This window comes from Pocillopora verrucosa, chromosome 5 (assembly GCF_036669915.1).
Source record: "Pocillopora verrucosa isolate sample1 chromosome 5, ASM3666991v2, whole genome shotgun sequence".
NCBI lineage: Eukaryota > Metazoa > Cnidaria > Anthozoa > Scleractinia > Pocilloporidae > Pocillopora > Pocillopora verrucosa.
The window spans coordinates 19,976,534-19,997,496 of NC_089316.1; the positions used below are offsets into that span (position 1 = coordinate 19,976,534).

The following is a 20,963-nucleotide window of genomic DNA, read 5'->3' on the forward strand; positions in this document are numbered from 1 at the left end:
TACTGTCTTACTGTTCTCCATACATTTCTTTTCAGTTTTCTTGCTCAGTTTTCTGCGAGGTACTATGCATGTAAAAACGTATCCTCTACCAACAAATTCTCCCAGTAAGAGGAGAAAACTCAATCGAGCGTGAAATGATTTGCTAAATGTACTGTCTTACTGTTCTCCATACATTTCTTAAGGCAACGACAAGGAGAATTTGGTATAACAATCAAACGCTTCTTTAAATGGTGATTATTTCCTTTACACTCGTGGCCTTAATGTTTGCTTCAGGGGCAAAATTGTTCGGAGAAATTAGGGGTAGTCACTCTTAAGAATTCAAAAGGTTTTGGAGTAGTCTCAAAACACAAACAAAATACAAGATGGTTTTTTTCTCAACATTTATTTAAGATAAAATTATACGATTTAACAGAAGGCCGCTTCGAAAATAGCTGTATTTAGTAATAAATATGAGCGGCGTGGTTTATAATTTACTCTTCTCCTAAAAATTTTCGTCCGGCAAGCAAGAAAAAGAGGATAGTTTCTTCCATAGGAAGAGAATTGACAGTAAACAGTAGGGTGAATTTGTCAAACAGTGAAAGTAAGAAAAGATCTTAATACTGTTCTTTTTCTGTTACAAAAAAAAATATTATCTCGTGAAACACATGGGTAAGACTACTTTCGATGGAATAAACCATAGCGAATAGTGATTTTGTAACTTTATAAGCGTGGCTTGTGATCAAGTTGTGTTGACAAGTTTTCTGCGAGGTACCATGCATGTAAAAACGTATCCTCTACCAACAAATTCTCCCAGTAAGAGGAGAAAACTCAATCGAGCGTGAAATGACTTGCTAAGTGTACTGTCTGGAAAGGAAAATAGAGAAAGAAAACCTCTTTGCCTATGCGAAAGCATGAAAGTACTCCTCGCAAGTTTTCTGCCCCAGCTATTCTGTTCCAAATCCTGCTGAATATTTTCAATGTACTAGGTTCCACTCCTGCAGAGTGATTCATTTTTAACGATTATGGTTGGTTTTGTGTTAAGAACACTTTAAATGAAAACCCGGGGAAATTCCACTTCTGAGTAAAGGACTTCAGTTACACACAGACAAGTTAACTTTACTTCGTGGTGAGTAGCTCCTGATGGTTGATGTCACGCTAGTAGAGGTTCTGTCGTGATGACATCTGAATGTAACACAAGTCTTCAATTTCACAGAGAATATTTCTGCTTCAGTATGCCTTCTGTCGAATAACACAGAATACACACATTCCAGCGGTATTGGTGTGGGATGGTGGTGATGATGATGATGTTGAAATTAACATCGAAGCATGTAACATGCATCGCTTGAGGGCAACTTGAATCTTATCAAGCGTGACACTTCATGCTCAGCCAACAAGTGTTATGCTCTGCGGGGCATGGGTACCAGCTACTGCCAGCAGTAAAGGTACATCGTTGTCATCCACACTGAGAAAAAAAAATTAAGAAAAAAACTTACCATCGATCTGAAGTACCCCCCAAAAATAGCTAACAATTCCAAGCCAGAATATATAAAACACGAAGGTGGCAAATAACAATTCTAGCAAGTTGTTTTTAAGTGCTGAAAAATTCGCAAAGAAATAGATTGCAAACCTGTTCCCTCCGTGCCGAGCCGGGCCCCCACCACGCCCAGTTCCCCCTTACCCTCTTCCTTCCCAACAGACACACACAAACTCTCTGAATGAAAACTCTAATTAGAGAGACTGTTGGTGTAAAATATCTCACGACGAATTATTATAAGAGGCGCGGATTCTTTCGAGGAAGGGAAGGAGGGGGAGGAGGGGGAAGTGCGACGGTGACAAAATGGAAAAGAGGGGGGGGTCTCACAATTATTTCCTATTTACCTGAGCATATTTGTGAGATCATCACGTGTCAATACTTTTCGTCTGTCCCTCAATCTCTCTGTTATTACCTGTTGTAAGAATCAAAACGGATTCCACAATTGGTCACTGTGTTTGCACGCCTGAACCTATTTAGTCACTAGGGTAATAAGCTCACTGTGCCTGTAACTCAAAAAAGGGTTCTGTGATCATAATTTAATATTACTTCATTGCAATTAACTTATAAAGATAAATCATTTGGGAAAGTTTAGAAGAAAAAAATTGCAAATAAGATATTCAGAGCCTTCGGTAACCTTAAAAAATTAGAAAAAAATGGACTTATTTTCAAAAGCTAAGTCTTGAAAACAACTTGTCTCTTTTGCGGCTAGTGTTTGATCGTGTTACGCAACACCAAAGTGCCACGTGACAAAAACCAAACAATAGCTCCTAGCGAGACAGCATTGCAGCCATTTGAGCAATTTTCAATTGAGTGTTGACGGGAGATTGCTGTAATTGATCCAGAAAACTCGCGCCCATCTCTCAACCAATCAGATGCTAAGCTAAAACCACTTACGACTTTGTCGCCGGCGTTTTCCCGCGCTGTTAGCAGTTTGGTCGGTTTTACTATGGGTTCCCATTGGCTCCTAAAACTATTTTCCTTTCTTCTGATTGGTTTACGACAATTAACCGACAAGCGCTCCATTGAGCAAAGAATATCAAGATGCCAACCTACCTTGCTCTTCAGATATATCTCTTTCAGTTTATCTTCCAAATGCATTAAACACTGTAAAAGTTAACAAAAACGCTCTGATTACATTTAAAGCAATAGCTAACCAATATCAATTTCTTCAAATTCACTAAATCATGTAATTCAAGAAGGCTTTTGCTGATGAACATGGTATAACACGTCATTCTGACTGAGTTGAAGCCTAGAGGGTCATAACCCAGATTTTAATTTATTTTTTTGAAGCAAAAAACACGGTTGCGGTGATGTGAGCCTGGGCGAAGTACAAAGTTTACATGAAACCTGTGGGCTCACGAGGAAGCTCTAAAAAATATACAGACAATTATATTTCCCCTGAAACTACTTTTTTGTTTAACTTACAAGAAAAGTAACAATTGTTCCATGTAGCTATGGGTGTTAACCTCGAGCAATCGAACACCTGTATTTTAGCTCCCATTCAAGCATATTTATCAATCTATTTCAAAAAGATAAAATGTACACAGCAAAAGTAGAAACAACAGATCCGAACTTACAAACTCTGCCGACATTTTGATGTCCCATAAGCCGCTGACTGAAGATAACATGGATAACACTAAGTTGGATACTTCTACTTGTTGTTCATGGTGAATGGGATCGCTAGAAGAATAAATCACAGCAAACAAGTTGAGCATCAAGGCGAAGATTAAATTGCAAATTAATTGAAAAAACAAACAAACAAACAAACATACACATACACAAAATAAGAATACTAGTTCCTCCTTTAATCCAATACTGAAGTGAAGGCACGATTTTCTATGACAAATGTTGATTAAGTGGTGATTCTCCAACCTTTCACATCCAATTTCAGAATAACATTCATCGAAAATGTTTTGTCTCGTTGCTTCCTGATTCAAAAAACCTGTCTAACTTCCAGTGTTCAAAAACTGTACGGTAGAAAGCATCTGGGTACTGATCTCTGATTAAAAATACAGGTATATTCTTACCAAGTTGGCTGTTTCCGATTCTTTTTCATGGAGACAACTTCACAAGTCCTACAACAAAAGCCACGCGGTGAATTTCAAAATTACCACAAACGTTTTCATAAGAAACGTGTTTCGAAAATAAGGACTCAGATTGATTTTTCCGGGTCTCCAAATTTCACGTTAAACCCTTCCATTCACAAAATGTCAAAATCAATTCTCCTCATGCTCGACACACGTAACGTATATATAACGTACGTAACGTATATAACGTATAACGTACGTTACGTTACGTAGATATTTATCCGAAAACTTTATCGCACGAGTTCAACAGATTTCCATGACTTTCCAGAACCTGTAGTCTTTTTCCAGGACTTCCCAGTCCTGGAAAATGTCAAAATAAGATTCCAGGACTTTCCAGGTTTTCCAGGATCCGTACGCACCCTGATAACTGCCTTTCTCCTCATTGAATTATTGTGGTCAGTTGAAACTCTGTTTTTTTGGATCGTTTTTCATTTCAAATCTCTTGAGACACACAAGGCCTTCAACTGACCCTAATTTTGCAATTAGTTCCTTGTCATTTTAATATATCGAGGCTGCGGTCATTTTTGTGAAAGTCACACAAACTGTTTGGAGCATCAATGAATGATTCGCACTTACCATTTATCGGTGTTAGCAATGATACACACTGCTTCTGAGACCGGATCATCCACAACTGAGTGCTGTGAAAAAAAAATTATTAAAGCGCTGTTATTTATCGTTTGTTCCCTGAGGTTAGTTAAATGTCATGCAATTGCAACAACATTTTATGGCAAAGAACACTATTGCCAAGATTTCAGCAAGCTAGACCAGCCTAAAAGGATTTTCCTTTCAGGCCGGCGACCAGCAATTTTCATCATCTGTGAATCTCCTAGAGTCTAATACGCTACCGAAAAAGCCATATGCTTTCGGGTCTGTATCAGCTCTACATCAAAAATATTTCCCTGACATGTTTCTTAACAGTGTCCATTTAGGTAAAAAAATGTTATTAGCTGATAAATGCATGCACTTCTAGAGAATTACACATAATTATGATGATGGGCAAAGATGGGAATTATCATACTACTCACCTGCAATGCAAGCTTTAGGTCAGCTGATAGTCTTCCTCGAAAGTCATTTTCCTGAACACCCTGAAGAACCAAGTCTGGCAGATAACTGTCCACAATTCTGAATTCAAAGAGAGGAATCATATTGGAATAAATAACTCTAAACTGCGATGTTTGAAATCTTGAAAATTCTGTACACCATGATTAAATCAAACAGACAAATTTACCAATATACCAGTTTTTAAGTATAGCAAAATTAACATGTAGAAGTCTTTCAACTAACCCAGCAAACATTGATCGTCCAAAGTTGTTAAAGATTTTCCAATCATCTGATTTGCTGTGGAGTAAAATATTAGGTACATTTAATATTTTTATTTCACAAATGGATTCCATGTTCCTGCACATCTACTTGAAAGCTTAAATAATAGATTCCATGATACTGTTCAGCTAAGAACACATATAACATCCAAATAACATCCAAAAGTGTCTCACAAATTTAAAAAAAAAAAAAAGAAAAAACATTATCTTACCTGTTTATGGAGAAGCTCACTTCTTCAGTCCTAAAAGAGTTTGAGGGGAAAATGTGAATGTACTTGTTAATAAAGAATATAAAATTAGAGTGTTGTTCTGTAGCAGGAAAAGAAGGAGAAAAAATGGTACTTCTGAGACTGCTACAACACACATTGTAAGAAAACTACAGACCAGTCAGATTATCCAAGACTAGTAAAAATTTAAACAAATTTAAGGGAAAAAAGTAAAGCCAACGGTCACTAACAAAGACTATTATAATGCATCTTATTATCCAAATGTACTGCACTCGCTTTTCCCACTTTTTAAGAAACGCACATGAAATAGAGCAGTTGGATAATACTTGTTGTTTGTACTGTGACTTGTGCTGCGAGCTCGTCGAAAAAAGGCACAACTCAAAAAGATACCGAGCAATACCATACACCAAAATGTCTAATAAAATACATGTATTGTTCACAGAATATTTTTCATAAAAAGTCCTGAACTTATTTTCTGTACCTAGGTAAAGGAATTTCTTCCGGCAATTGCTCATCTTCCACATGACACGAGACAACAGTTGGAAAACTGTCAGGTCTTCGAATGGAGGGCGAGTGTAAAGGGCTCTGATGGATGCCTGAATCAGCTGATCCACTTCTTCCATAAGATGCTATGCTCTCTTCCACATCAGTGCATTTATCTAACACATTATTTCTCAGAGATATGGAGTCTCTGTCCTCAGAAATACAACTGTCTGCCTCAGAAATCCGCCTACCCACATTTTCATTACCACTGCCAACAGAATCTTGCCTTTGAACAGCCTGCAAAATCTTGGTTGCTAGAGAATTGTTTATTTCTGTAGGATAGTTGCCTTTGGCACTTTGTGAGGACTGAAGTTTTTCTAAACATTGAGCACAACAGTGAACGCAATTCTGCTTTGCCTGATTCTTGTCAGAATCAATTTCCAAGCCACAGTAACATTTTAACTTTCTTCCTTTAGGAACAATGCTTCCTTTTTCAGATGCATTTTTGCAACAATAACATTGGAAAGAGCCACAGTGACTATTAGCAAGAGCTATCAAGTTTGAATCTTTCATAAAATGTTTCAACTCCTTGTGCACGCCTCCATTTGAGATCTTGTTACATGTGCAAACAGACTGAAGTATTTCAATGCCTGGAAGTTTTTCCACTGAGCTTCCGTCAGTAATTCTTGCATTGCAATGCAAACAATGTGTAAGCCCATTAGTACCTTGCAATTGTGAAATCAACTGCTCACGTATTATCTCTCTGTTTTCTTTGCCTGTTAACTTGTCATGTAGCACACACTTTCCTTCGCAGTTCTGTTTACATTGCATACAAACACTTGGCTCAGTTGTTAAAGTTTTCCCAGAGTTTTCAACGTCAGAAAGAGATTTGCTTCCACACTGGGAGCAGACAGTCTGTATACTTTCTTGACCAAAACAAGAGATGTTCTCCTTCATGGCATCCTTGTTTTCATCATCTCTTTTCTGTACATGTTCAAACACCTCAGTACATCTTATGAAATAACTTAGGATATTCAACACTTTTGAAACAATTTTGGAGTCTTTCCCGACAACTACAGTCCTTGTAACTCGAAGAGGAAATCCAACTGCCCCATACAAGTCTCTGAAGAAGAAAAAAATTATTAAGAAAAATCAATTGTTTTGAAGAAAATCTATGGAAGGTGTTCATATGTGCAAAACAGGAAGGATTTCAAGTTTAAAATTTACAAAACAACCATACTTTGGGATTGTAAGCAGGTCAAGAATCATGTGAAGAAACAATTTTCAGATTAGAAAAGTATTTGTCTCCTTTTTTCCCAAAACAGTAATTAACACCTCTGTGGGCACAAATTTCACTGGCATTTAATTCCCATGTTTGTTTGAATTGACATCTTCCCCCTTTGTTTGAAACAACAGATATTCAGTGTACTAAATATCTTACCAACCTTGTTCTCTTAGTCCCTAATGTAAGTTATGGAACCTGGTTTTTTCCACTTGGATTTCTAGTGGAAAAAACTTGGTCCATAACTTACAGTAAAAGGTGTCACTGAATTTCCAACAATTACCAAAAAAGAAGGGATAAATGTATTTCTGATAAAGAACCAAGACAATTTCATCCCTGAATCAACTTCAAAAGATTAAAATGAAGAACATGTAATATTATCTTACCCCAGCTGAGCCCAGAGTGGATTGTATGGATGTGACTGAGCAAGCAGATCCAACTATAAATGAACAAAAAATATAAAATCTGCATTAAATGGGTGCTAAAAATTTCCTTATGGATCCCACAAGATGCATGTGAAGAATATGTTAAGAACAATGATGAGGATCTGCAATACAAGAAGAAATTGGGGTTGAAACATCAATGTTTGATAAGACAATTCTCCCACCACCAAGGTAAACATCCCTTGTTCAAACAGTAAATTTCTACTACCAACAGAAGAACATTAAGACTCACAGTTTTGGATGAATGTTTGTCCAGAAATGCTCGGCTTGGGGCTGTTCCAGCTGGCATTACTGTTGACACCCATGCAAGATGATTCTGCAACACAGCTGTCAGAACAGCTGCCATGAAACTAGGAAAGGAAAACAATCAATATCAATAATACATTTATTTGTGCGCCTCTAATTTAGTACCTGGATTAATAAACAATAACTATAAACAAAACCATTAATAGTTACTGTTACTATATTGTAGTCTTAAAAAATTAAGGGGGGGCCTGGAATAACACCCTTGGTGACTTTCCATTCCACATCATCTTGGGTTTCACAAAGGAGTAGAGGATAATTTGAAGGAAATCTAGCAATCTTTCATTTTCCACTTGCATTTTTTTCTTTTTTCTCAAGCAACCCTCCAAATTTACTTTAAGTTATTCTTACAAGTTTGTCTCCCTGCTGTTTCCAACTTTGAGGCAGTCAACCAACTCAACCATGAATTTCTCACACAGCTGCGAGCGATGTGAAGAATGTGTCATTATGTTCAACCAAACTGGTTCCTAAAGAAATCAAAACAAACTTTATCAATAATTTCATAACTTAAAGTCCATATTGCTGACAATTTAGTGAAAAGAGTCACTTCCTGACCTCTGGTTGTATGTTACATCTAAATGACAGATGTGACATTCACTTTGAAAAACACTCAAGATTTGGTTACAATTGGTGCTGATAAGTACAATGTACATGCTGTGTTAGCCAGGATGCAAATTCTGTTCTTCTCTCCAGTCACAAACAGCTGCCATCATTATCAATTACATTATTGTTTAGTCTGCATAAATTCAGTATACATGAATAAGCTGCTAAACGCAGCAGCCATTTTAGTTGCCAAAATTGCTGAGGCAGTCAACAAGTTGCAGGCAGTTAAGTTTTCATCAGGTAATTTTATTGTGTTCATGATAATTATAAAAAAAATTGGGAAGGAAATCAACACTGTTTTATGCACAGAACTGGCTGAACAGCACACTATTTCTTTAGGTGAAAAACACATCACGTATTATTGTGTAATATGGTCATCCCATCTACACTGTACTGTACATTTATTAACTACTTCAAAAATGGTTGCCAGATGTTGAATTTTTACAAAAGGTTGAGCTGTGATAAGTTTAACATAATAAAAATAAAGTAAAAATATTTCATGTTTGTTACCTTGAGTCTTGGTGTTGCAAGCATATTGTGAATTGTGTCTCGAAATGTGTTCACTGCCTGTTGACAAAACAATTGAATACCTAAGTAATTCACACACACACACACACACAACTAGTCAATTTGATTTAAGTTGATACACAAACAAAATTATGCAAGAAAACATCAGCTTTGAAACTCTTTACAGTGGCTAATTTACGTTTACAACTCAGTTGTTGTACTCTCTCACCAACGCAGCACCACAGTTTCTTTAGAAACTTACCCCCTTTATGCAAGAAAGAACTTAAGGGTTGAAACACCAAAAAAGAGAGACAGAAAAATAGACAAGCAAAAAAACAAGTTACACACCCCTGTTCGACTTGCAGACAAACAGCAATCTACATTAAAAAAAAAAAAGAATTGAACACATTTGTCATGTGTCCTTACCTCAATGACTTGACTTGTAAATAACCTTGGCTTTCCAAAACAAGCATTCTCAATGGACACTCTAAGTTTCATCACGTGCAATTCAAACAAAGGGAAATGTGCAAAAAATACCCCTTGAAGAGCCCTGTGAAGAAATGAAAAGAAGCCCCCATCAGAACTGTTCCTGCATGTAGTTTGCTAAATGACCTGCAACTATGAAATCCTTCTCTGAGAAATGCAAAATTGGTGGGCACATTTACAATACATGTATATCTGAGCAGAAGTTTACAATTTGTTGTACATTAGTGAGTTAAGAATAGGTAGATAGAACAAATAACACGAATATGAAAGCAATCTTTGCAGTAATGAACACTACTTGAGAAGTAGTGAAAATAAGGCCTGAAAAAAAATTCAGGCCTGTATGGGATTTGAACCCATGACCTCTGCAATACCAGTGCAGTGCTCTACCAACTGAGCTACACTATAACAAGCCAACTAGGAGCTGGTCATTAAGTTGGTTTGTAATAAACGCACGAGGTGATGAATGAATGACTGTGAATATAAGAAAATCATATGTGTAAGCTGCATAAAGTAAGAACTGTACCTGCTTCTATCTTCATTGTCACCAAGAGTAAACAAAATACCAATACCCAGCTTTGGTCTTCTTCCCACAGGTGGAGAAATCTACAAGGAGGCATGGAAAAATAGCCCTTATCAATAACTTGCTGGCTGTCAGGACCAAATTTATTCAGCTATGAGCAGATCCCTGCTATAAGCTGAGATCCCAAACTTGCAACAAGTAAAATATAACCAATGCATCCTGTGTTGTGATTGGAGGTTTCCATCCATTTTGTTCATTTCTGATATCAAGATACATGTGTTGTATTTTTTAAAATTTCTAAGCTGGATCCAGGTGAAATTATTTTTTGGTATGATTTGGCATGGTCTAGAGAACCCATAAACACCCATATGAGGAAAATTATTCAAATTGATTTGTGAACTCACATCTTCAGATAACTCATCACTCTTCCTTCCAAAACTGTTGTCAATACTGGTGGCATGACTTCGACGGAGACGTCTGTGGTAACTGCCACAAGGTGAGGATGCAGAGGTGAACCATGATGATGTGTTACCTTTAAAGACAAAAAAAGAAATTTAGACAATTGTAAATTTTACATCAAGTATTTGCTTGAAACCCCACTAACAGTGAATGTTGCTATACTGGAAATATTACATGAAGTTACAATTATCAAAATGCAACAGATGTATTGAATAGGCCCAGCATTTGCCAGACAACTGATGAATTTCCAACAGCAAATCTTTGTTACTGTAGCTTAGAAAATACATGTGCAGTGTACATGTCTCTTGAAACTGTGGCATTTACAGCATTTTTTCTAATCCCTGTAGATTTCAGGTAAAGCAACAAAACTGTATTTCATTATGAACAAAAACACTACCTAAAGCCTTTCTGGTGGCCAGGAAGAGATGATCTTTAGAACCAACATGTACAAGTAATATTCATTGGCTAACTTACTATCAACAGATGCTGTGAATCCACTGTCTTCATCAGCATCAATGACAACTACCGGCGAAGAGCCAGGGACAGCCATTGGTTTGGAGGAATTCCCTAAAAAAATTAAAGAGAAAAGCATCATTTACTGTACATGAGCATGTAAGAGTGAGATACATATTGACTATCAAGTGTGAAATCTCGAGCATCTGAGATGAGCATCAACAGCTGTCACACATTTCCCCTTCACCCTTTCCCACTTTTCCACTACAACATAACTTCCACTGCTTGATTTCACACCAAATTCTCATAACTAAAACTCTAAGAAATGTGTGGCAGACAATACAGAGAAGTAATAAGTGCAAGGAAAATAAATACTCTAAAAAAGGTGACATTTTCTCATCCATATGGTTCCCAATAATATTTCACATACACCTTGTAACACTATCAGCATTCACCCTAATCTGGGTCATTCCATGTCCTACATGTAAATGTATTTCTTAGCTTTAAACAATGCATAATTCTGCAGTTTGACATGAAATGATTGAATGCTCCAAGACACGAAAACACTTACCAAGAACAGAATCTTCAAGTTTAGAAAAACTGTTCTGTGATGACAATGACTCACAGTCTGGATCAAGTCTGTTTGAACTGTCTCCTATTCCTGAATCTACATGACTACTGCTGGTGCTGTAATAATCGCTTGAATCACTGAAACAAGGAAAATCAAACAACAAAATGAAACACAGGAAAGAGGCTGGAGCTTAGCACAACTCCCCTTAACCCTTTAAACCCTAAGCGTGACTAACATCTAATTTCTCCCTACAAGATCACTCCTGAATCACACATTAAAGTCATGAGAATAAAGGAAATGATCACCAGGGAAGGAACTTTTTGATTTGCAAACAAATTATCCTTGTCAGCATGTTAGGAAATGTATAAAGAACAGTCTGTCATGCTGAAAATATGAGAGAACTCTGTCCAAACATTACTAACCATAATCAAAGTTGCCAGTAAAACTATTGTTTTAATCTCAATGTTGTACCGCACCTTGAAAACTGGTGTTACTGTAAGTGTACAGTTGTATGTTCACAAAATTTAATCCTTTAACACCCAGAAGAGATTAACATTAAAGTTCTCTCTATGATATTCATATATTATCCACCAAACAAGTAATGAGAATAATCAAACTTATTGGTTTTAGTTGCTATCATGATCTAACACCAAATTCTTGTAACTAATTTAACAGAAAGTGGGTAGCAGCTAGAGAGGAGAACTCAAAATCAGATCTTGGGAGTTAAAAGGTTAACACAATTTATATTGTTGATGGTAAATCAACTTCAAAGGTCTTTATTTCAGTTGAGAAAGAATAAGAAACAAAAAAGAACAAATAAAAAATAACTTTTTTTGCATTGAAACATTTTTCTCATGAAGTGGTCATGAAAGAACTCATGATCAAAGGACAGTTGACACCTACCCACAGCTGGGCAGAACAATTCTTGGTTGGACAGCAAACACATTGGTCAGTAAGAGCTGGTGTGGAGTTCTAAAATAAACAAAACATGCCCATTTCATTTGTAAACTCTATTAGCTTAGACTTTCAGAGCTACTTACCTATCTAAATTACATATTTCCAAAGTTTGCTTTATATCACAACATACTTATGACTTTACAAAGTAATTTTAATATCCTAATTTCTAGTCAGTTAAACCTCATGTGACAAAAACTAAAGCTTGGTATCTTTATAACCTGACCAATGTTAGGTCTTTAGTTTGATTTCCGACTTAAATGAGAAATATTGGTTAACATGTTAAATGAGGGAGTGTTTCTTGAACATTTCAACAAACTTAAGACAGCAATCTTTGTGCTACATACACTGTATATTTAAATCTACGTTGCAAATTAAATGATTTAAAAACACAATGATTAACAACTTGTCTGTTTAATATTTTCTATTGTGACCCAAAGAATTAAGGTAACAAACTAAGAAAAAACCATTTTACCTGAAACTTGTGCTGAACTAAAATACATATTTGAGAGGTTCCTCTATTTTCCTTCACAACATACACTCATAAAAAAATATAAAAGAACAACTCCCTTAGGTTAACCTTTGACCTTTAGAATCATACCTTATTTCATGGACTTTGACTGTTTGCCCTTTGTATGTCATTGCCACAGAGCCAAAGATCATCTCCCCCAACATTTTGGAGTCGTGGCTTTGTCGTGCATACTGAAATGAAAATGAGTCAAAGTTACAAATATCGTCAGATAATCCTAGAGGGCTTATGCAGTTTCATAACCCATTCACCAGTGTTCTCCTTTTCAAGCTGTAACCCATTAAATTTATCACCTGAAGTACCTCTGATTACTGCCTCAAATGACTTGGAATTCTTAAAAATTTACCAGGTATAGGTATTGCTCTATCAGATTGAAACTTCTTTAAATTGTCATGCTTATAAGGTAAGGGAGAAAGCTACTTCACATGAGCTGATCACAGCAGAATACATGCACCAACTAAAAAAATCTTTGGTCCGTCACATATGCACATGCATGCATTTGTGCATCATGCAAGCAGTTGTTGACAAGAATCATCAAGAAGTGCAGGAGCAAGATAACTACTATGTAGACAGTGGCCTGAGACATTTTTTTTGGCATTTTTGTGGCCTGAGATGAAGTCTAGGTTCATAAAAATGCAAAAAAAAAAAAAATAAATGAAAAATGCCACAACCAAACCATCTTCAATTCATCTTCAATAATCAATACAACAGCAACCAGGGAAACAATGCACTTTGATTGGCTTAAAAACCAACTTTTCAATAATTAATGGCTAAAATTTAGATGACTGGACATATGAAAAGGTGCACAGAGGAAGAGTCAGACAGAGATAATTTTTTGAACAGCTTGACCATGTGACAAGCTCAGATCAATGTCAGTATCTAAGCAATCATGTACCTAAAAACATATGAATAAAATTTTAAAAAATATATATATATATATATATATATACATAAATTATATATGTTTTGATTCTGGTTTCTAACAATTAGTTGACCCTGAAAAAAGATGAAAGCTTGAAATCATCAGTTGCATCGGTTAGCTGTAATACACTAATGTTATTCCAAAGCATCGCTCCCCTGACCCAACAACAGTCAGCTGACTAAGGGAGGGGTAAGTCTGCAGTTTCTCAGTCACTGACATTGATACACTAGCTCTATAAAATATTGCTAAAATGAAAATGTATAACAGTGCAGTTCAAATTTTCTTGAATCACACAGCACTTTAGCTAACCTGTAATTTTGACTGAGATCTGCCTCCTTTTTGCTCAAGCCTGGGGCCTCCAGAAAGCTTCTTGTCTGAATCAGAAATTCTGTTCTGCCCCGCATCCTGGTGACATTAAAAAAAATGCACTGAAATATTAAACCAAACCATGTACTTTGGATTCAAAATTGATTAAGACAATACACAGTTCCCAGCAGGGAAAAAATAAACTTCTTCAACATCAGTACAACAAGAACCAGTAAAGAGATCAGAAGAAAGAAAAATATCATTAAGGGAATAATGTTTGATTAAGCATCACTTTCTCACAGCTAAATCATTGGAGAGGTGATGACGGCAGTAAGGAGAATTGATCATGAAATCTAGGGCATCAAAAGGGCCAAATAAAGTGTCTAAGCCAAAGGCAAAATAAAATGAACCCATGATAGTTTACCCTTGAACCTTAGGGTCAAGAATCTGATCCCTGAACCTAAGATCAAAAGTCCAGAACACTAATAATATCCAATCATAGAATCCCACAAGATACTCACTGTCAATTATCGCTGCATCTCTAAAAACCCCTGCAATATTGTTACCACTAAGTTTGCAAGGAAACTCATGAAACCTCAGCAAAGTTATCACCAAAGGAGTGGCATCCATCTATGGCAAGTACAAATGCACTTAACTATTATAAAACAAGTTTAATTATACTTAACAGAATACCTGTTGATTGTTGCTCTTGGGAACTGCTTTGGAGTCAAACAATAAGGTCTTTCCTTTGCGATCACATTCCTTGAACACCAGAATTCTTATCTCATCATGTTCCAGTTGTGGAAAGGGCCTTTAAAGGCATAATTGAATAGGTAAGATATTTTATTTTCAATCTAGCCAATTATAGCTATAATAATTATCAGGTAACTATTTATCCAGTCATTGAGGTTTTTCTTGAAGGCAAGCCTTGGAACTCTTTCCTCATTTGCCAATCTCGAGCAACTACGTGTGAAGACTATGAGCAGTCCCTGCTTTTTAGCCAAGTCTGTCATAAGACTAAAAAAATTTCAGCAAAAAAAAGAATGATGATAACGCCTTGCATGGAAAGGAGTGAGGCAGAGGAAAAGAAGGGTCCTGACACAGACTTTGTCCAGAAGCAGAGGCTGATTGTAATCTACTTCCCAAGTTGACAAATTGTCAAGTAAAATCAAAAGAGTATTATTCAGATTTCCAGGAAAAACACAACTCAAGAGACTTTTGAAGAATAAACTACAATCCAAATTTTGTTTCCTCAGATTTTAATTCCACCCTGAATGCCATTGCCCAAATGAGAGTAGTGTAAGAAAGATGACTTGTGCTAAATTCAAAATCTTAATTATACAAAAATATGATTGTTAGGACTCTGGTTTGTGAAAATTGACCCAATTTCCCACAAAACTTCATTCTATATGTCTTAGTCAGCAAATCTGATTGAAAAATAATTCCTACTTCATATAGTTCATAGTAAATGACTACTCTATGCAAGTTTTGAAACACTGCAGGGTACGACTAGTATGTGATACTTATCAATAGAAACAACAACAACAAATGGTTTGACGATGTTGAAAATCAACTAGCACGACAGACAACGAAACAGAAAATTTTGTGTAATGCTTAGCAGGCAAAAAGCAATTCATATGAACATAAACGATTACAAGTCGCAAAATTCAAGAGGGAGTTGAACACAAATCATTTTTATGGACACCACTTGGCATTAAAAAGTCAATCGACCTTTGTCCGATAGCAGTATAATCATGTCCTTAATATAAATGATCGGCTACGGCCAGACAATGCGAAAGTTATGTAAAGAATTCTTGTCATGGTTTATATGACATAAAACTAATTTTTTTTTTAAGCTCTAAACATGTGTAATTTTTCCTGCTGCTTTACTGATCACAAGGCTATTTAGACTTGGTATTAAGGTTCAGTTCCTCTTTCAGGAATGGCAAACAAAAATTATTCGAAAGAAACATTGGCAATTCTACAATCACACGTCTTGAAGTTAGCTCCATACATTTACATTTCTGTAATTGAATTCGATACTCGCAGACGGATCAGGGAGGTAATTGGGAGGAAGATTCACATGATGGCTCATGCAAGGGCGACATATTTTACCAACAATTGCTGCGTAATAATTTACATATGCTGTCGATTTACATTCATAACATACTCTTCCAGAACAGTCTCAAAGGTTTGCGACTAATTTTCCTAGAATACAGGATTTATCTTGCATAACAAAAGAAAGGAAGTTCTACGATATTGCTAAATTTACGCGTACTTCAAAACTTTGACAGTAGCAGGGGTCTTTAAACAGTATCCTCTCGTTAACAGGAATTCCAAGAAACATATTTCGCAGGCGACACGATTGTACACTTACAATTGCTACTACTCGCATTCATGTTAATTTTTCGGTCACGAATGCAAGCTACGGTAGGAAATTCTGTTATATTCTGAGCACTAGTGAACTTGTAACCCCGCAAATTTAGCTAGTATTTCACCTGAAGACTGACGAACAGAAATCGACAAAATCGTGTCATATTAGCACGTTATAATTTACCTTCTAGTAGCAAGAATTTCGTCTGGTGTTTCGCTGTGAAATTACAAAACAAAATTAAGCGTCGTTATAACGATCTTCAAACGAGGGAACGAAGTCATTCAGACGAGAAACTTACAGGTCGCCATCATTGTGCTTTTTCCCAGGTTTTCGTGCACCAAAAGAGAATATTTTCGACAACATTGGCGCTGCCTTTAGCTCCTAAAACCATTTCCCTCACAACACGTACACATGCGAGAACAAGCAACGAGAGAGACGTGGGAAGAAGGCGTCGGGGTCACATGACGCTAGAAGACAATTTTTTTTAGGCACGTGATTGGCAAAGTCTTCGCGGGAAAAAGTTTGTTGTCATTTGATTGGTTGCGAAATCTGATCAAGGAAGCACAAAACCCAGTGACAAGCGCGTGATTCAAGAGGTTTTCACCCAATTGATACCAAACTTGGGCATTTCGCGTTACAATCTATTTCAAAGTTGGACTTGAAAGAAATTTTACGCAACACTATCGATTGTACGCTTTTTATGCTGAGGTGAAATTTACATCTTTCGAAGGCAATGATCACGCACAAATCGCAAATCATGTGGCTTTTTCCCGTCTTTGTCACGATCGTGTCAATGGTTTTGCAACCGCTCTTTTTGGACCTTTCGACTCACGTGCTAAGCTCGAGAAATCGTTACGATTGAACCAAAAGAATTTGAAACCTTTTAAATCGTACGGTGAAATTTTAACGCAGAAAAAAAGAAGAAAACATTGTTTCCATTTCTTACCACGATGCAAAAGAGAAATGATAATAATAATAATAATAATAATAATAATAATTACGTCTCAATCGAAAACTTGCAGAATGACCTCTGGTAATGCGTGACAAGTGATGGAATTCCCTTATTTACAATTAAGGTTTCATAGACAAACCTGCGATTTTTTTTCGATTTGGAAAATCCCATGAGCTTCTGCCCAGCTTTCCTCCGTACTTCACTGCAAACTTGAAGGGCCGTGATAAATAAACAAATCCACGATCAAAAGAAGCCAAAAATATGAGCGTGCTTTATCCTCTGATTTCAACTACTACCACTGTCCTTCAGCTCTGATCCGTTAAATGAACTGTAAACTTCTTCTGTCAGCTGTTATGTAAATGTCTTAAGTCCCGAGACAAAAACATGAGCAAGACTGTCACGTTTCGTAATGTGAGCCTAACACCCCGCCTCCAGTTCCTCCTTCTTTCACCGCTGGCTTTCCTTCCCGTGGTGCATGGTTTCCGGATGGTACGATGAACTCCGTTCACAAGGTTCAAATTAATTTACAGCGCCTCTCTCGAGCTCTCCACTCAAAAGTACAGATGGATAACAATTTAATGAACTTCCAGGGAAACCTGCGGAAAAAAAAAACAAGAACAAAGTTTGTTCGACTACTGTTATCATCTCAGACAGGCGGAAAAAACTGATTTACTCATTAACCACTGAGAATTCTTATTAATAATTGGATTTGTAGCGTTTTTGAAGCGGCGTCCAATTGCAAAAAGGTGGAGTTTATTCGAGGGCGGTCCCTGTTTCAAAACTACTTTTTAAATTCACTGACAACTAATATGATAAACATCAGTAAATATAAATGAGACAGACACTTGATGAAAGTTCTGACGTCTCGCTTTTTGTTATAAAAATTTTCCTTGAATGCAAGGTGCAGATTACCAAGTTGTGCCGAACTTGATATTGTGTTTCCCATCGTTGTAAATAAACACCGCGTTTTCTCACTGGGTGTGGCGTTTCACGGAGGGTACCGGTGTCCATTATTAACAGTTTGGCTTCCTTATCCAGCGATTATTCGAAAGAGACTCTTAATCGAAAAAGAGTGGCACCTATGAGTCCCTGCATACTATGGAAGCTGGTACGAAATCCAACCAAGTTTAGCTACTTAGCTTGTGTGCATGTACGGATTTAACCTGGATTTTTTTTTCTCGCCGCCCATTTTAATTTGGCCAAAGGTATTAGGTGTGTGATTACATTTTTGGGCTCTCTAGTGAACAGACACTCGCGTCGATGGTCGCACAAACAGGTCTCGTTAATTTTTGTTAATTAAAAAAAAATAGATTGATAGATGTCGTATCCTGAACAACACGAAAAGGAAATTGCTAAATAGGTACAGTTACAAAAAATAAGAAGAGGAACCAGGGAAAGTTGTTCGATGAAAGATCACAAGAAAAAAAGATATTTAAAGCTAATATAACCTGGTTTATCAAGATAGAAGAATAGGCTGAAAAAAAAACCACGTGAAAAGGATACGAAACCACGCATTGATTCATAGCAAGCAACTCTTTTTGGTTGTGAGATCAACGTGAGGCATGCTAGGTAGCATGACCGAGAAGTTTTTCCGAGAATTTGACGAGAAAATCGTGTGACTTCTTGTATTTTTAGAGATTACTGGTCACTCGTGATATTTTAACATTGTTCAAATTGCTTTCACTCACGCGCTTGAAATTCCAAGAAATCACTCAGAGATCAGTTGAGTTCATGAAACAGAAAATATGCTTCGCGTTTATACGATTTCATCTGCAGAATAGTAGAAGAAAAATAAATATATGGGCAAGTTAAGGAGAAAGGTCTCAAATGACTGTTTAACTGACCGGCTGTTAACTTCGAATTCATATATAAGATGTGGGGGTCACTTCCTGATATAACCAATCACGTAACGGTATTCAGGTAACGTGACAGTCAAAGTTTCATGACGCAAATTTTTTAGCTGTCACACTATTTAATGGAGCGACTAAAGACCGTGGAATCTAAAAAATGATAATGTTCTACTTCCTTCCCACAGATGATCGGTCACCTAACCATCCATTTCCGTTCAAGGACAGTAAATTAACAAAGACAGCCATTTTTGTAGGTCGTGGTAGCCGATTGTCCGAGTTCTAATATTAGCCATATTAGATAATAAGTCTGCGAAACCGATATAAGAAATATATATATTTTTTAAGAAACCGTTGGTTTCATTGTGCTTGATTTGTGCTCTAAACCTAAAAGGTGCTCAAAAATTGCTCAGAATCGCAAAAAAGTTTCTCTAAACTCAAAACGTTGCCCAAAAGTTGCCAGGCGCAATCAGGCCAAGCCGTAAAAGTTCTGGGCAAGAGAACAGGGAAATAATTTTCGAGTTCTTTTTAATTTTAACACAGACGGGATTAACCCGGAAGTTGGAGATTCTTCAGATTTCCGTATCTTCTCAAACCTAAAGTAGGAAATTTGTTTTTTATTGACTGAAAGAAAAATGGTATCTAAGGAGAAGCCCAGAGCCCCCCCTTCCCCCCTCCCCTCCCCCTTCCCCCACCCCACCAGGGGTTCTGCCCCTGATAGACCAAAGGTATTTTCAGATATTTTTAAAGAGACCCCTAGGCGAGGCGTGGGGATGATTTCAACATCATATCTGGTTGTTTTCACTGTCATGTCACGCAATCGAACTCTAAAATCAAAACGATCAAATGGCCAACGCCAAGAAAGTGAGATATTGTAGAGTATTAACAAATAATCAATTTTCTAAGTTTCCGGTCTGTTGGATTTTCCGCTGATGAGTTATTCATCAAATTGTCTGAGATAAGTTCGTTGAGCTCAGCATGAGGACGCCATTTTGGGTGGAACGTGGTGAACATGACTAGCATGACAGCCATGAGGTAACGCAAATATCTGTTGTCTCGTTTCGACACTAAAATAATTAGTTATCCATTGTGAACTTGCAAAAACTCATCCAAACACATTTTCTAGTGTTTCTAATGTTCAGGGACCAAAATTTCATATCACCAAATTATATTTTATTAAGTATCAGCTTCCCGGGCCGCTATTTGTAGAGAAAAATTACGAAACTAGACGTGGCCCACGACGATGAAACCTTTCCAGTAGGTTAGTATTTAGGAGATTGTTCGTTTTTCGGAGGAAAAACTGTAATAGCTCTTGTCATTTTAGATTTTGGATTTTTTTCAATGTCACGTGAAAACCAAGGTGGTGTTATGGATTTTGATCAGCAAGAATGATCTTTATTTCCGAAATACATCGAGATTTTTGTCGATTCAATTCTTGAAAATATCAATTTTCAAACATTATATTTTCCACCTTTCTTGGCGACGAAGATCGTACAATCAAGTTGTCAACTGTCATTGTGCGGTGACGACATCCTAGCAATAAAAACAAAAGAACCGCATCGTGCTCGAGGGACACTTTTATATATCATTCACTTACATTTGGAGCGAGTACTCTGAGAACGAAAATCTCGTCCAAACTATCGTCGGGTTTCTCGAAAACTTCATACAGGACCTAGGACCTATATGACCGTATATAGACCTCGAAAACTAAGATCTTAAAACTGGGTGCATTGATGAACTGGAAGGTGCCAGTATTGAGGTCAGCACTACTTTACTTAATGGGACAAGTTTACCAGGCACACCTCAAACAGTTCCCAGGCCTT

The 20,963-nt window shown here is 36.9% G+C and overlaps 1 protein-coding gene and 1 non-coding gene across 3 annotated transcripts; both read right to left on the minus strand.

Annotated features, from left to right (window-relative positions):
* Window positions 1–372: 372 nt before the first annotated feature.
* LOC131775875 (folliculin-interacting protein 1) lies at window positions 373–17,624 on the minus strand. 2 transcript variants are annotated; one of them, XM_059091995.2, is made up of 25 exons: window positions 16,640–16,800; window positions 16,525–16,557; window positions 14,661–14,778; window positions 13,971–14,066; window positions 12,812–12,912; window positions 12,160–12,228; window positions 11,257–11,393; window positions 10,707–10,799; window positions 10,178–10,305; window positions 9,777–9,856; window positions 9,194–9,317; window positions 8,771–8,827; window positions 8,009–8,124; window positions 7,587–7,704; window positions 7,298–7,350; window positions 5,628–6,752; window positions 5,132–5,161; window positions 4,885–4,938; window positions 4,626–4,722; window positions 4,177–4,238; window positions 3,541–3,588; window positions 3,091–3,193; window positions 2,567–2,617; window positions 1,858–1,925; window positions 373–1,441 (listed from the first exon to the last, which is right to left on the minus strand). In XM_059091995.2, exons 1-25 carry the CDS (start codon window positions 16,702–16,704, stop codon window positions 1,363–1,365), a joined length of 3,105 nt encoding a protein of 1,034 aa, XP_058947978.2. In that variant the 5' UTR covers window positions 16,705–16,800; the 3' UTR covers window positions 373–1,362. The 2 variants fall into 2 exon arrangements, with proteins under 2 accessions (XP_058947978.2, XP_058947979.2); XM_059091996.2 differs by lacking the exons at window positions 16,525–16,557; window positions 16,640–16,800 and adding an exon at window positions 17,433–17,624.
* On the minus strand, window positions 9,586–9,665 carry Trnat-ggu (transfer RNA threonine (anticodon GGU)). Its single transcript has one exon. It is a non-coding gene; the product is annotated as a tRNA-Thr (tRNA).
* Window positions 17,625–20,963: the final 3,339 nt, after the last annotated feature.

Excerpts from the sequence above, each read along its gene's own strand:
- LOC131775875 (XM_059091995.2), bottom strand. The coding sequence starts at position 16,704 with ATGTTGTCGAAAATATTCTCTTTTGGTGCACGAAAACCTGGGAAAAAG. Across the intron at positions 14,779-16,524 it reads GAAATTCTTGCTACTAGAAG|GCCCTTTCCACAACTGGAAC; the intron begins GTAAATTATAAC and ends ATGCCTTTAAAG. Across the intron at positions 4,239-4,625 it reads ACCTAAAGCTTGCATTGCAG|CACTCAGTTGTGGATGATCC; the intron begins GTGAGTAGTATG and ends TTTTTTTCACAG.